Below are 17,073 nucleotides of genomic sequence, written 5' to 3' on the forward strand. Positions count from 1 at the left end.
GTCTGAAAAATTAAGGTTAAGCTTAAGGCAAAAAGCTTTTTTTATTCACCTTTGCTCACTTACGCTGTGTTCAAGTAAATGTATAGATCGGTTTAGCATCATACTGCCTTGCAAATGCCTAAACAACGGTGCAGAAAACAAGCAAATCATTACAAATTACTGAAATTCACACTCCCAGCAGTGGCTTTCCAAAGACTTGGGAAAAATGAATGAAAAAAAGTTCTCAAAACAAGTTTGCAGCAAATAATGCTGTGGCAACTTCCAAATGTAAGTTTAAAAAAATATTCCAAATAGGAATTGGGTTAATTTAAATAGTCCTCGGTGTTCTGAAAGTTTAAGCTAGCAGAGTACTCACATAAACTTTTCCTTCTTATTGATAAAAATCCTGAAAAAAAGGTTAAAAAAAACCCAACCACAAACAACTTATCCCTTCTTTGTTTTTTGGCTCATGACATAATTTCCAACTACCTGTGCAAAAAGTAGGCATAAAGGCATGACAGACAACTTCAAATTCAACATGTATTTCTTGGCAATTGTTGGAGATAATACATTGTTCATTTGTTAATTGTTTTTTAAAGCTCTTTATCATGAGAATTGAGGCACAACATCATGTATCTCTTGCTGTTTTCAAATAAGTTAAAACCATAGTTGACACACCTATGAACTTCTCAGCCAGAATACATATTAATACTTAAAGGCTTTTCTGAACAAAAGTAATGTTTTTTATTTTAATTTTAAAAAGAAGTGTCCCTCAAAATAGCTAGTTTTCTATAAAATATGTAGAACTGTTAAATAAAGTCTGTACATCACAATAGAAAATAAAAATAATGCAATCTTTTGCCTGACCATTTACATTATGTGAACTACAGAATTAAAACAAACAAACAAAAACCATGTTAAAGTTGTAAGTGTCCACAAATCACATTAGTTCTGCATTACAGTTTTTCTATTGGTTGTATTTTCAAGGGAAATTTCAACATGTATCAAAACAATCTCCATGTACATATTTTAAGACAACAAATAATCTAACATAAATCAATCTGAAATTTTAACATTCTTTCATCAATTTTAATATTATTCATAACTTTTTTTCTTCAGATCCTGACCATGGCATATTTGAGTGTGTGTGCATGTATGCAACTGTACACATGTACCTAGGCATAGGTGTTGGGTTTTGTCCACTACAGCACAAAACACACCATATAAATAACTTCCCTTTTAAAAGTTACCCAGAATAAGATTTACAGTACAAAGTTATAGGCACTTAAATTATCAGATAGGTTCAATGGTTCCAATACTGTATCTTAATTCTTTAGGTGATTCTTTCATTTGAAGCTTCAACTTGAGTTACGGTACTATTTTCTAACTTCAAAGCAAAAGTGCCAAAGGAGTTATAAATCAGTAATTCGGCCTTTTGAGTAACCTCACGGAGGGGTTCTGGTTTTTAACCAACTTGTCTGGATCAGAGAAGGAATGGAGGGAACTTGAGTTTCCTTTGCACACCAAACAGTTGGCACAATAAGATCAAATTTTGCAGTTATATTAACTTACTTTCTCTTCATGAATTATCTTTCAATGCTATTCTTCCCACTGATTTACCTTGTCTCAAATGTTGAACTTGTAACTGTGCACCAAGTGGCCAACAGATGTGGCCTCCTGTGGGCAACCCAGGTTAAAATCTTCTGCATATGTGGATCTTATCTTCAGCTATTCAAATATTCAGTTCTCCCAGTCCTGACCTTCACTGTATTCTCTACTCTTCTGAGTGCCCAGCCTGCACTTCCTGACTTCCTGTTTCTGTAAATCCAACTTCTTGTCAAGCCTTTCAAAACTTATCTTCTGCCTAAATTTTGTCAAAGGATGAAAAAGAGTGATCCTACAGCTGATTCCCTCCTGTACAGAAAAAAGTTCAGAGCATGACAAATACCTACCAGCAAGTCTCAACAAAGCAGAAAGTTTAAAAAACATCAACAATGGTCTTTCTGTTGAGATGTAAAGTATTTTATAGCAAAAAACTCTGGTTGCATGTGGCATTGTGAACAATAGGGCAGATTTCATAGTCATCCAATTATGAAGCCCACTATATTGTAAGTGAGATGACCAAGGCAGTCTATACCTCTAGAGAGATTGTTTCAAGCAAGGTAGGCATTCCTTAATTTATTAGTATTTCACATTTTTTTGCAGTTCTCCTTGTGACCAAAACAAGAACAGAAATCAAGTTAAAACTGAGATTTTGGAAGATGATGGCAATGAGTAAATTCTGTAGCAAATACCTGGTTGCAGAGCCACAAAACACATGGAGCTCTGACCATAAAACTTTGTTCATTTAAATTGTTTCTTACCTATTCCATATGACAGCAAAAAAATCCTGGCATACACATAAAGGCATAAGGAACTGTTAAACTGAGTAGTATCACAAAAAAATTCATAACCTAAAGGCTGTTTCACAAAAACTTAGTATAGATTGACTAGGTTTTATCAGGTAGAAAGCAAAAAAAAGCTTATATCCTCCATCTCTGTTGAATCCATATAGCTTGTTAGGCTTTCACAGAAAGCACTGTAACCTGAACATTCAATTCAGTACCCAGAGTTTTTACTGGAGACTCATTAAGTATGACTGAAGTCTCAATGCAGCTCAAACAAAACCAAAATGTGTATTTTATCAAGGCTGTCCATATATGTAGCATGTAGTGTACAGAGGCTCTCAGTACCACAGTCCATGAAGTACTGAAAGATTTGATTAGCAGCCTGTAGAAGTGTGCTGAGAAAATACACTGAATCTCAGTTATTTCCTCTTTCCACATAGGTCTCACCCATGTTTGAGTGACAAAATCTAGGAGTCCAGCTTTGCTCTCCAATGTTCATTTACTATGTCAAATCTTTACATCTTGTGATTCCACCATCTTGGCAAGTGTCTTCTTGATCCTCAAGGCAGTGAGTCTTGAGGCAGGATTATGAGCCCAGCATTCAGACATTAACTTCAATATTGCTCTTAAACACTGCAAAATAAAACCCAAAGGAACAGTATTGTAACAAGTGACAGATCCAAGGTATACAATATTTTGGTTTGCTGTCAAGCCCAAATTAGAAACTTCAATGTTGAAAGTTCTAAACTTTCTGCAAAACTGGTGACAGAGAACTATTATAAACAGATCAACGGGGAAAAAAAAGCCAAAACCACAACAAAACAAACAAACCCCAAACAACAAACTATGTTCAAATCCTTTTTCTTCTGCTTCATTGCCTAGCATTACAGTAGCTGGAACTAACTAAAGTGCTTCTTTAGTTTCACAAAGATGCACTACCAGAATTTATCATCACAACTCAAGAACAGTGGTTAAAAAAACCCAATAAATTAAAAAATCTAGCAATAAGCAGAAAAACCTCCATATAGATGGCAGAAAAGCTTTTGGTAGGGACTTCTGCGCTAAAAATTAAGATCTGAAAATGCTTTTTTAGCTGTCAAAAAATAATCTGGAGAAAACTGGGATTTCCTAATAGAGCCATGGATTTTGGGAAGAAAGGGTATGGCATATCTAGCTTGCCATGTGAAATAGTTACATCTTACTATGTGTGCTGAGGAGAATCTCATAAGGCTCAGCCAAGGTCCTGCACTTCGGTCAGGACAATCCTAGATATCAATACAGGCTGGGAGATAATGAAATTAACAACAGTCCTGCAGAAAACAACTTGGGGGTTCTGATGGATGAGAAGCTGGACATGAGCCCACAATGTGCACTTGCAGCCCAGGAAGCCAATTCAACACAGGAAGGACATGGCCCTGATGGAGCAGGTCCAGAGGAGGGACACAAAAATGATCAGAGGGCTGGAGCACCTCTGCTACAAAGGCTGAGGGAGCTGGGGTTGTTCAGCCTGGAGAAGAGAATGCTCTGGGTAGACCTAATAGCAGCCTTCCATTACCTGAAGGGGGCCTACAAGAAGGGTGAAGACAGATTGTTTCCAAAGGTTTGTAGTGATAGGACAGGGGACAATGGTTTGAAGTTAGAGATGAGTAGATTAAGGCTGGATGTTAGGAACAAACTCTTTACCATGACGGTGGTGGAACTCTGGAGCAGACTGCCTAGGTGGAACAGATTGCCCAGAGACGTAGGTGAGGCCCCATCCCTGGAAATATTCAAGGCTGGGCTCAACAAGGCTCTGAGCAACCTGATCTAGTGGAGGATGTCCCTGCTAACAGAAGGAGGGTTGGACTAGATGACCTTTGGAGGTCACTTCCAACCCAAAGCATTCTATGTTTCTATGTTCATGTTGTGGCCCTTTAAAGACACATTTAAAGTTAGTATTTTAGTTACATCATGGCTTGCCCTGGAACGTAGCAGTTAGTTGGTGGTGTTTTTTTTTTTAATCTAAAAAACCCCAAACCACAACCAAGCAACCAACCAAAAACCAAACCAAACCAACAAAAAACCACACACCAAACAAACAAGAAAAACCCCACCAAAACCCACCAAACACAAATGCATTGATTTATATTTCATATCTCATATATATATATCTTATTGGTTTATCACATATGAGCTAGTAAGTTAAAAACATGTAAGTTTTAGTTCCAATCAAAAGCTGTGCAAAATACTCCATTATCTAAAAAGAAGATCTCAGTCAGAGCAGTATTCATACACTTGGATGCTGCTTAAGTGTATCTTTCCCTCAGATCCCTGAAAAGATTCACAAAAATAGGGTATTCAGAGATTCAAACACGTCTTCCTATTATGCCTCTGAGGTTTTTCAAGTACCAGAATGTCTGAATGTAGCCCCTATTTTAAAATGTTTTCAATTTTTTAAAACTTAAATACCCTGCCCAGTTAATGAAAAAAATGAACTGGTTTTTCCTTTCAGCATACTCACTTCATCACTGTTCCATCTATTTGAGACTACCGGGCGTAGGCGTTTGACACACACCACTTCTCTCATGTCCTCATAGGATGGATCATTTGGCACCATGTCATAATATGGCAACTGATACTCTTCAACAATACCTGGAAATAATTGTGAAAGATCAAGAACAATTAAAAAACAGACCAAATAAATCATGCATCTACTCTCAGATTACCTTAGTCTGAAGCAAAAATTAACTCAATTGTGTGCCAAGGCAAACTCAGTGTGCTTTTATACTGTGATACAAAGCTGAAAAGTTCACTGTATGAAATCAGACATTTACAAGAAAAGCTTCAGTATTATAAACATTAAGCTTAATAGATACAATAATTCCTTCCAGTTCCCTGGACTTGGACACCCAATGTAGAATTTAATGTTTTCTAATCCATTATATGCTACAAAGAAACAAGAAGAAAGTGGAAGATGGAAGAAGAGAATACAAGTAAAGATCAATAAGGTCACAAGAGGAGAATGAAAGAAAAGGAAGGAGGAGTCTCAAAAATACATGTAAGGAGAAAACTGAATGACAGCAGAAACACAAGACAGTATAACAAAAGAATAGTATCTTACCAATAACATTTTTAAGTTTAACAGCACATAGGTGAAACACATGCATCCAACTATTTCTCCCAACCCAGACACTCTAGATTTTTGAGCAAGTAAAAAAAAGAAAGCCAAATACAGAATCACAGAATTATTTTTTTTTTTGAAAAGACCTTTAAGATCATCAAGTCCAACCACTACCTAATTAACAAGTCTAGTTCTGAATCACAGCCCTTAGTTCCACATCTGTGTGTCTTTTAAATGCCTCTCTAGGAAGCCTATTCCAGTGTTTCAGAACCCTTTTACAGACATAGTCTATTATAATATCCAGTCTAAACCTCCCCTAGTGCAACTTGAGGCCACTTCCTCTGGTCCTATCACCTGTCAGTAGCAGAAGAGATAAACACTCACTTCACTACAACCTCCTTTAGGTAGCTGTAGAAAGCATGAAGGTCTGCTTCCTCAGCTTCCTTTTCTCCAGACTAAACAACCACAAGTCCCTCAGCCACTCTTCAGAAGACTTTTCTTAGCCCCTTCACCAGCTTCATTACCCTGCTCTGGACAAGCCCCAGCAACTCATACTGGGAGGGCCCCAAAAATGAACACAGTACTCTAGCCCTGGTCCTGCTTATCAAACTGCTCCTGATACAGGCCAGGATGCTCTTGGCAGCCTGAGCACACTGTTGGTTTATGTTCAGCTGTCTGCGAGCCAGCAGCCTCAGGTTTTTTTCTGCCAGGCAATTTTCCAGCCATACTGCCCCAAGTGTATATGCTGCATGGGGATGTTATGAGCACTAGCCAGCACTTGTCCTTGTTGAATCTCATACAGTTGGCCTTGGCCCATTGATCCAGGCTGCCCAGGTCCCTCCACAGACCCTTCCAACCTTCAAGCAGATGAACACTCCCTCCCAGCCCAGTGTCATCTGCAAAGATACTGAGGGTGCACTCAATCCCCTTGTCCAGATCACAGAACCACAGGATGTTAGGGGTTGAAAGGGACCTCTGGAGATCGAGTCCAAGCCCCCTGCCAGAGCATAGCCACAGAATCTAGGTGCAGGTCACACAGGAATGCATCCACATGGGCCTTGAAAGTCTCCAGAGAAGGAGACTCCACAATCTCTTTGGGGAGCCCCACAGTGAAGAAGTTCCTCCTCACGTTGAGATGGAACCTCCTGTGCTGTAGTTTATATCCATTACCCCTTGTCCTGTCACAGGGTGCAACAGCAAAGAGCCTGCGCCCTCCCTCTTGACACCCAGCCCTCAGATATTTATAAACATTTATTAAATCCCCTCTCAGTCTTCTCTTCTCCAGACTAAAAAGCCCCAGGGCTCTCAGCCTCTCCTCACAGGGCACGTGCTCCAGTCCCTTAACCATCCTCACAGCCCTTCATTGGACTGTCTCGAGTAGATCCCTGTCCCTCCTGAACTGGGCAGCCCAGAACTGGATGCAATATTCCAGGTGAAGTCTTACCAGGGCAGAGTAGAGGGGGAGGAGAACCTCCCTCAATCTGCTGGACACACTCCTCTTAATGCACCCCAGGATCTCATTGGCCCTCTTGGCCACAAGAGCACATCACTGTCCCATGGATAACTTCTTATCCACCATCCCAGGTCCTTCTCCACAGGGCTGCTCTCCAGTAGATCATCTCCTAACCTATACTGGTGCAGCTTGTTATTCTTATCAGATGCAGGATTCTGCACTTATCCTTGTTGAACCTCATCAGGTTCCTCTTTGCCCAGCTCTCCAGTCTGTCCAAGTCCTGCTGAATGGCCATACAGCCTTCAGGCAAAGCAGCCAAGCCTCCCAGTTTGGTACTGACAGCAAACTTGCTGACACTCTGTACCCTCATCAATGTCATTGATGAAGATGTTAAATAGGACTGGACCCAGCACTGATCCCTGGGGAGCCCATTCCAGGGCTCTGTGAGCCTCACTAGTTACAGCTCCCCAGCTGGACTTGGTACCATTGACCACCACTCTTTGGACTCCGTTGTGTAACCAGTTCCTAATCCATCTCACTGTCTGTTCTTCTATCCCACACTTCCTGAGCTTACTCACAAGGATATTATGGGAGACAGTGTCAAAAGCCTTGCTAAGGTCAAGGCAGACTACATCCACGGCACCTACCCATTCAGATACAAGCTCATAGAATGCTACCGGATTAGTCAAGCATGATTTCCCCTTGGTAAATCCACGCTGACTACTTCTGATCATCATCTTCTTTTCCAAGAACCTAGAGATGACCTTCAGAATGAGACACACCATTTTTCCAGGGATGGAGGTGAGGATCACTGGTCTGTAGTTTCCTGGAACCTCTTTCTTGCCCTTCTTCAAGACTGGAGTGACACTGGCTTTCCTCCAGTCCTCAAGCACCTCTCCTGTTTGCCATGATTTTGCAAAAATGATGGAGAGCTGTGGAGTGACAACATCAGCCAGCTCTCTCAACACTCTTGGGTGCATCTCATCAGGCCCCATGGACTTGCAAATATTCAACTTAGGTAACTGATCCCTAACCCAGTCTTCATTGACTAGGGAAGAGTCTTCCCTGCTCCAGTCTTCTTCATCCAGAGTCTGGAATTCACAGGGGAGTTCAGTCTTAGGAGTAAAGACTGAAGCAAAGAAGGTATTCAGCAATTCTGCTTTCTCTACATCCTCAGTTATCAGGGCTGTTTCCTTGCTCAGCAGTGGCCCCACTTCCTTTTCCTACTGATACACTTGAAGCCCTTCTTGTTCTCTTTTACTTCCTTTGCCAGTTTTAATTCCAAGAGGGCTTTGGCCTTCCTTGCTGCCTTCCTACATGCCCTGGCAGCTACTCTATAGTTCTCCCAAGTGATAAGTCCCTTCTTCCATGAACTCTAAGTTATCTTTCTTTCATGAGATTTCCTTCAGAAGTTCCTTGCTCATTCATGCAGGTCTCCTGGCACATCTACCTGATTTTTCACTCAAGGAAACACCTATCTTGGGCTCAGAGGAACTTTCTTGGGCTCCTTTACCCTCCAGATGCTTAACTGTAACAACCAAAAAGGTTCACATCAGTGATTTTCAAGCTGTAATCTAGACAGACTGTCACTTTCCACTGTTTCTAAAGAATGCAAACCTGTTGGTATAGCAGGCTTGTCATGTATTACTTCCTGGAGAAGCGTTGTTAAAGTGAGACCCTGGCCTGATGCATTTTATAAAGAGTATTTCCAAGTTTACCTCCTGTGATGCAGCGCCGAGCCATTTCCCAAATGATCAGCCCAAAACTGTATATGTCAGCCATGATGTATGGTTGGAAATGGTTTTTATTCAGGCTTTCATCTAGGACCTCTGGAGCCATGTAGCGTTTTGTTCCCACTCTAGTATTCAAGGGAACATCAACTTCATTCGTGTCACTAGATGAAAATATTAGTAAGTTAGTGAATGGTGGACTATAAGACATGGTATGGTGGACTATAAGACAGAGCATCCTCTATGATGCAACCACTATGCTGCCAAGCTCCCATTTGCAAATTTGATTATTTTTAATTTTTCTCTCAATACTACACTTACAACACATACGAAAAACAATGAAGCAGAAACAAATATAAAGATATTTGTTAACAATTCAGAAAATTATTTGCAAAAAGATTTATGCTTTCTTTTGGGCCTTATTTAGCAAAAGCCAATTACTATTTCAACATTACTTCTTTAATTAAGTGTCAAGACCCTTCATACTGTTCAAATTTTCAGTGAGTTAATTTATAATGAAACTACATGATAGTGATTACCATGAAGGGATGGTTTTGAGTAACAAATCACTCTCCTCTTCCTTTCCTCTACAAATCTACTTTTATTTTCCTCAAAGAGCCTTTTCATTGTTCTCTTAACCTATCTTCATCTCAGTGCTTACCAGCATTCAAAGGAAGAACAGTATTTTACTCTCCAAACTGTAAAAGCCTGAAAGCACGCAACCAAACAATTCCATCTTATTTGGGTATCTGGTGCTATCACAATTACAAACATTACAGAGGATTTGTTAATCTACCTGTTAAACTTGACTGCAAGACCCAAGTCAGCAATGCAGCAGGTTCCATTTTTCTTTATCAAGATGTTTTTACTCTTCAGGTCTCTATGTGCAATAGCAGGCTTGCCTTGTGTCCCATAAATTTCTGTGTGTAGATGGCACAAACCACATGCAGCAGAATATGCCAGCTTGAGGAGAGCCCTGTTGTCTAGCGTAGTGCATTTCAGAAAATCATACAATGATCCATTCTCATGATAATCTGTAATCAAGTAAAGCTGTGTCCAGGAGCCAGTGCCTTTAATATCTGCAGCTATGAAGCCTGTGAAATATAAACAAAGTCACAATTTATTTGTACATAATTTTTTAATGCAACAGATAGGATCTCTTGATATAATGCAAGACAGTTCTTGCTCTATTTCCCTTATTAAAGCTAATAATGTAAAAGCTGTCTTTTACTGTGCATGAGGTTACCATTCCAGTCTTCCAGCAAAGAGATTTCAGACATGTTTCCTGCCAAGAGCAGGAAGATTCTACTCTTTCAGTAATGCTTTATTAGCATATATTATGCGACACTCCTCCGGTTGTACCATAGAAGACCCCATATACCACTCAAGCCACCCACTGAGAATTCCTCCTCGAGGCTTCACCCTCACACAAGCTCTCCACCTGCCAAACTGCTTCCTTACCAAGGATGTTTTCATGACGCATTAGAACAGTTTGGTAAATCTCTGTTTCTCGAAACCAGCTGGCTTCTTCTGTGGTGAAAAACACTTTGACTGCAACTTTTTCACCCCTCCATTTGCCCATCCACACTTCACCATATCGTCCTTTTCCAACTTGCCTCACCATCTGAATTTGTTTGGCAATAGTGCGCTGAACCTAGGAAAGAAAAAAAAGAATTCATTAAAAGAAATGAGGGGAAGGTGAAGGGGGAGGTCCAGCAATCAACCAAAAGCACCTGGCCAAGTTGCTCTTAAGCTTGGCTCATTTGGAATTTTCATCACATTGTAAAATTTGTTCTATACCGTTTTCCACCAGTCCCATTTCAAAGTCATTATTGCTGCCTTCCAAGAACTGTACAACAAATCCAAAAATATTAAATCCGCTCAACTTCTTCTTTAATTTACATGCACTTTCTTGCATTGTATTTGTTTCTATTTTATAAACAACTAAATTGTCTCACTGGTTAGTTTTTATGCAAGTAGTGTATCAGATGGTGAATCCAAAACTAAGAACTACTACCAGCCAATAAAAAGAAAATCTACTTTATTGGATAGTAGACACCAAGGAAAAAAAATAACCTTTGAGTTCATTCAATTTGATACTTGTATTATCTATTCATTGCATTATCTTACTGTCTGTGGGCTCTAAGTTTTCTTTAAATCTTGCTCATGTCAACAGATTCCATCACTTATCATTTAATTCTATGCTTCATTTTAGTTCTAGGTGTTAAGTACAAACCATACTTTGCATTTGATAGAGACAAGTTCACTGAAGAAAAATCTCAGGTTATGATTTACCAACAATGGTAGTCCCGATCCACTCCCAGAACTCTGCGACTGGTCAATAAGGTCTTTTAAGGATTCCCCAGCTGGAATAAATGCTTCATCTTGCTCCAGGTCACGATTATAACAGTGCCTCTTTGCCACTGACTTACAGTAATGCCTGAAAAAGTACAGAAGTTAAGCAGAGCTCTATGTACTAAATTGAGCTAGGAAAAAAGATATTTAAACGTATAAATTTTCTTAAAAAGTGGTCAGATTTTATGGCACCCTTTTTTCCAGAAATGCAGCTTACATCATTAATATTAAGAAGTTGTACTGCATGTAGAAGCATGTCAGTTTACTATGAGTCAGGCAGAAACCCAGCATTTTCAGTGCTCAGCTCCCATCTGGTGTTACTAGTGTAACACCACTGGCTTTGTTTTAAACAAACAGACCGAACCTTGAACTGTGGCAGATGAGGCTGATGCATGCACAATTCTGCTGAAACTGTTAGAACAACAGTCACCTCCAGCACAGAGCTGGGGCTGAGAGAAGCAGGCATAGTCTCTTCAACTGCACCTGCATGAATTGCCATAGCTGAGCCGGTCAATTACTCAGTTTTGAAACAACAGAAAAGGAAAATTATAAAATACTCCTATGTCACTTTAGATAATCTCAGAAGTAGATGGAATTTAACTATCAAAAGTGACTGAAGATCCAAACACATAAAAAGCGTTAAGATATCCCTGCTCACTGAATGCTATAGCATCGAAGTTATATGTAGCTTAGAAAACTGTAAACACTCCATAGGCAAAGATCAAATTCACTTGAATTCTATGCTGTTAGCATTTCAATTACCTACTAATGCAAACTGCTATTCACAGAAACATGAAATTAAATTACAGTGGATTCACTTCTAATCTATTTTTGTGCTGTTCACAATGATCTGAGAAACAAAAAACAATGCAGAGTGCTCTCCTTACTTGTAACAAAAGCAGCTGAGTAAGATGACCATGACAATTATGCAGACTGCCATAGAAATCAACACTGCCATCCAACGAATGCTGCCATCAAACAGTCCGTCTATGTTTTTAAAACAAAAGGGAAAGTTTGCAAAGTCTGTTAATTAATCTATTTTAAACACTTTATTTAGGTATCATTTCACATTCTGTGTATATGAACATGCACAAATGAAACACGGGAGGCTTTGCCTGAGTATCAGGAAATATTTCTTTACTGTGAGGGTATGATTAAACACTAACATAGATTGCCCAAGGAGGTTGTGGAGTCTCTGTCCTTGGAGATATTCAAAACCATCTGGACATGGTCCTGTGTAACTGGCTCTGGGTGGTCCTGCTTGAGCAGGAGGGTTGGACAAGATGATCTCCAGAAGTCCTGTCCAAGCCTCACCAAGTCTTTGATTCTGTGACAGGATGTGGGGCCACTTACAAAATACCAGAAAGCTGTAGGACTGCTGATGCATAACATATGAATTGATATAAAATTACACAAAATGTATAGTGTTTTAGTATCAAAGTATTTACATTAGTAAAGGTGGCAATGAAAGAAAGTTGTTGGTTTTGGTTGTATCTAGTTAGTTTGTTCTTAGAAACAGAAATGAAGGACTTAGAGCAGAATTATTCTGAGAAGGTATTAAGAAACTGTTAAACCAATAGGACTTATCAAGCAACAAATAAGTGCGTAAAGTATTTTCACTGGGAGCTACAAAAAGAAGAGAATGAATTTACAGTAGATAACAGTTCACAATGTCACAATACTTTTTTAAAAAATGTATTACTCATAGCAGAAAACAGATAATAAGAAAACTGTTTTCAACAGAAAAGCAAACAGGTTGTAGAAACAGAATAAAAACAGATCAAAAGATCATATGCAGATCATGATATGAACAAACTGAGTAAGAGGATAAAAATACCAGGAGTGGCTGTTGGAGGAAAAGACTAACTTGGAAGTGGCAGAAAAGAAAACTGGGAACATACAAAGTGAAGTACAGAGCTTTGTATCTTAATACAGAAAACAGAATTGTGCAATACAATAATTATATTTTCTCTTTACTTTTAGCTGTTGGTTGGGAGGAACAGAACCTGCAAAGCATTTATTAGTAGCAATGTGAACATCTAGAAGATGTTTACCTGTGCTATCAAGTGGTGGCAACGTTGGTTGTAAATCCTGATTGCAGAAATCAGTCCGACAGCACTCAATTGTTCGACGTAATTGTGCTTTAGGAGAGTCCTGCAGAAGGATAATTGAGTAATAAGTCACATTCTGAAGGGATCAGTTAGAACAGAGGATGCACTCACCATCATAGCAGTATTGTTTGCCTAAAAAGCATCTTCAAAACACCATACAAAAGATGGAGGGGTATGAAAATCTATCTGACAGTAGGACACTAATACAAACACAAGAACAATTTCATGAGGTGCCTTCACCTCAGGTCTGATCTGCAGTAACCCTAAACATTTACAGCTGTAACTGAAATCAGCAGTGCTTCCAAAAAGCAGTACTACTAACAGCTACATTATATAGAAACTTGTATCCTAGAGATTTCAAATTGAGTACCCAAACCGTGATAGCATTGTGGGGAAAGCAGGAAGGAGCCCATCTGGTGATTACCTCTGAAAGCTTTGTTTACTGCAATCAATGCCAAAAAAGAAAAAGCAAAATACAGTCTTGCATGGCAATATTAACTTGTCTGGTTAGTGCCACATCCTGGTCTTCTAAACAAATCCTTGCTTTATTAACCGTGGTTTTAGTTCCAACGTCTGTAACAGATAAAGTAGTTCTAACAGCAGTTCTAACAGCTAAAGTCTGCTTTTAAAAGCAAGCTATGTACTCAGGCATTTAATGATACATAACTATCCTAGAAAGGAAAAAACATAATTATACATTGAACAGGAAAACATACACATCCTGATAAACTGTGTGTACATGTTCATAAGACAACTGAGCTGTTGTGTAATCTGTGAAAGGCAACTCCTTATGATTACACTCTTCTGTCAAATGAATTGAAGAAAACAAGAAATTCCAAGTTAAAACAATCAAGAAATTATGCATTAAAACAAACTACTCAGATCACTCAGGCAGACTATAAAATTCTCTCTTCAACTGAGGAAATGGCTGACAAGTAAAAGGTTGAAGTCCTCTCCTGAATTTGTCAGTGGCTTACAGACAATTGCAAAAAACTCTAACAAGATGGGATTCTATTCCAATCGTTGCTCAAAGATGATGAAGCATCCTTTCTGCCACTACTCACCCATGATGGTTCAGTCCCATTCTTTTTATGGTAAAAGGCAACATGCAAAGAAATCTGTAACTGCAGTTGTAAACTTCAGAGATTAAAACTCCTTATGAAGCTTCTTTACATAATCCATGGAGATCTTAATTTTTAATGATATTTCATTTTTTTACCTTGCACTGGAAGTCTGAACCTTCGTACTTCATGCAGCCAGAAGCAAGCGTAGGTTCTCCATGTTCATCTTCCTCAATGATAGCAAAGCAATGCCCATTAGTTCTGGAATAAATATTACTTGTGCTTTAACAGCATGTTTGTCATTTAATGTACAGCATTATTTAATCATGAATCTATTAAGAATACTAGAACAGTAATGCATAGAAAAATTCTTCAACATAGTGGTTACCAAAGTTTGAGAACAAAAGGCCCCCACAGTATTTTCAAATCAAATGCTGTAGTGATGTTTCCTCCAAAATATTCTGTCTTCTACTTCCTCATACCTTCAAGATTGCTTATATCCAACCACACACATACAGTTGTTTAGAAAGAAGTGAGGGAGTGGAAAACCAGAAACCTAATTAAAAAGGCTTACTGACTATGCTTGTATAGGTTAAAAATATTCCCTTGTGTCTATTACAGAAAACGCAACAATAAATTCTCACAACTGCCAGTACGTGAAGAGTGGCTATTTCAAGCTCAAAAGTTCAGCTATGCTTTTCCCACATAAACTCTCTCAAATATTTATAGCCTTTAAGACAAACCAAACAAACTCACTTTCTGACGTTGACAGTAACAAATGAAGAAAAACACAATGCACTTCAATCTACTATTATGTCTTTACAAAAATGCACTCATTTTCATGCTACTGGAAAATGTCAACAATATTTTTAAGGACCTCCAAACCAATTCATAATGGTAGGTCTGTGCTTCCAAATTAAATAAGAATTCCTTCACAGAACCACAGAATATTAGGGATTAGAAAGGACCCTGAATGATCATCTAGTCCAACCCCCTGCCAGAGCAGGATCACCTAGAGCAGGTCACACAAGAACACATCCAGGAGCATGTTGAAGGTCTCCAGTGAAGGAGACTCCACAACCTCTCTGGAAAGCCTGTTCAAGTGCTCTGTCACCCTCACAGTGAAAAAGTTTTTCATTATGTTCACAGGGAACTTCCAGCCGTTTCCTCAACATCGATACACTAAAGAAAATAAATGCAGAAACATTTGTTTGCCAACATTTCTGTAAAGAAATTCAGATTTGGGAAGCATGATGACATACATTACCCTGCCCACTGCACATGTATTACCAATGCACTGCATATGTATTACCAATTAACAGCTTTATCACCAGCACAATGATTTATACAGCCATTATCTCAAAGAATTAGTGAGGGCTATACTAACTGCATACACCAGAGGGCGATATAAAGCAAAGCATAAATACCAGAGGTGTGGAAAGACAAAATACTGGCTTCTAACAGAACATTTTGCAGGTGCAAAACTACATTTTTAAAACTACTCTCTGTGTATACCTTTTAAAAGATAGAAATGTTTGTTCCACTTCCTTGGGTTCCATAAACCTGCTTTATCTGCCAAATAACAGCTTCAGAGAGGCTTAATATTATGTGTTGAAATGAAGACTCAAATTACAGTAATGAGTAGTATATTTTCTGTTGCATATCTTTACATTAACTCTTTACCAGAGTGTCTTAAACAAGGAACTTCAAATTAAGAGAAAAAAGGAAAGCCAAGGATATTGCACAACATTATTAAAACATCTTAAGCAAGCACATAACCATTTCATGAACCTGTTAAAATTCTTATGCCTATCAAAAGTTAAAAATACCCTCCTGTTTTTTTATGTTTAGAGGCTTTTCCCCCCCTCCTTTCCCTCATATTCTACAAATGAAGAACACAAAAGAAGAATTCTCACTGAACAACTGTGTTGCTAACATTACTTTTTGTCTGTTAGGTGAAGAAATGTTACCACTAAGCAAGCAGGTGGTCATATCAGAAGGTTTAGATTTGAGTCATTAAATATTCATAAAATGCTGTTTAAACACTCATTAAATACTTACAAAATGCTGGAGGTTACTTAACTCCTCAGTCCTTCAAAGCAGTTGCTGGGGCAAAATGATTAGTTTCAAATAGTTCTAGGGTATTGTGAAAGCAGTACTGTGAGCATACAGGTGACCATGGGTTATAGTGCTCAGCTCTCCATAGGAACAAGGAGTATCTAATCAGTTATGGTCAAATTATCTGACAGAACCTCAGTAAGCACTTGAGCTAGCTTGCCCTCATAAGCAAAACCAAGCTTCTTCCAAGAGCCTCCTCTATTCTGTGGGCAATACTTACATGCATGTGTTATTAATAGCATCATCTGGACAATGTCCTGAGCAATAGCACTTAAGGAAGGGTAAGGTGTCCTCTGGAGCAAGTGTTACTCCATTTGCTTGTTTCTTTTGATCAGGATTTGTTTTCATTCCTGTGCCATGAAGCATGCTTTCTGGATTTTGACCTGGACATTTAAAAACAAACAAGCAAATAAACAAACAAACAAACAACAAAAAAACCACCAAAACCAAACAAACCAAACACAAAGAAAATGTTTGCATCTCCCTGCTGTATTTTTGTGAGTTTTACAGGCAAAACACAACAGAATAATTATATTACCAAATAACTGAACTATACAAGACATAATATCAAGATTAGGGCAGAAATATGAGTTAATAATTATTCTATAAATATCTCACTCAACTATTTTGTATTTCAACAGATCTGCTGACCAGAAATCAATATAGCAGAAAGAAATTAGCCTTTTTGAGGTGAGGCAAAAAAGCAGCGATGTAGCCAGTAAGAATTTTCTTATTCATCTGTTTAGGAAACCAAAATGCTGACTGCTTGATAACCACCA

The 17,073-nt window shown here is 38.7% G+C and overlaps 1 protein-coding gene across 1 annotated transcript in view; it reads right to left on the bottom strand.

The window, feature by feature from the left end:
* Positions 1 to 1,965: 1,965 nt before the first annotated feature.
* BMPR1A (bone morphogenetic protein receptor type 1A) overlaps positions 1,966 to 17,073 on the bottom strand; it is an 81,002-nt gene continuing 65,894 nt past the window's right edge. The window contains exons 4-13 of the mRNA XM_054163414.1: positions 16,515 to 16,677; positions 14,335 to 14,437; positions 13,059 to 13,158; positions 11,892 to 11,991; positions 10,945 to 11,089; positions 10,111 to 10,303; positions 9,446 to 9,743; positions 8,638 to 8,813; positions 4,867 to 4,997; positions 1,966 to 2,999 (exon numbers count right to left, since the gene is read on the bottom strand). Coding sequence (XP_054019389.1) covers positions 2,874 to 2,999; positions 4,867 to 4,997; positions 8,638 to 8,813; positions 9,446 to 9,743; positions 10,111 to 10,303; positions 10,945 to 11,089; positions 11,892 to 11,991; positions 13,059 to 13,158; positions 14,335 to 14,437; positions 16,515 to 16,677 — 1,535 coding nt within the window. The 3' untranslated portion in view covers positions 1,966 to 2,873. The remainder of the gene's footprint in view (positions 3,000 to 4,866; positions 4,998 to 8,637; positions 8,814 to 9,445; positions 9,744 to 10,110; positions 10,304 to 10,944; positions 11,090 to 11,891; positions 11,992 to 13,058; positions 13,159 to 14,334; positions 14,438 to 16,514; positions 16,678 to 17,073) is intronic.

This window comes from Dryobates pubescens, chromosome 8 (assembly GCF_014839835.1).
Source record: "Dryobates pubescens isolate bDryPub1 chromosome 8, bDryPub1.pri, whole genome shotgun sequence".
In the NCBI taxonomy this organism is placed as follows: Eukaryota; Metazoa; Chordata; class Aves; order Piciformes; family Picidae; genus Dryobates; species Dryobates pubescens.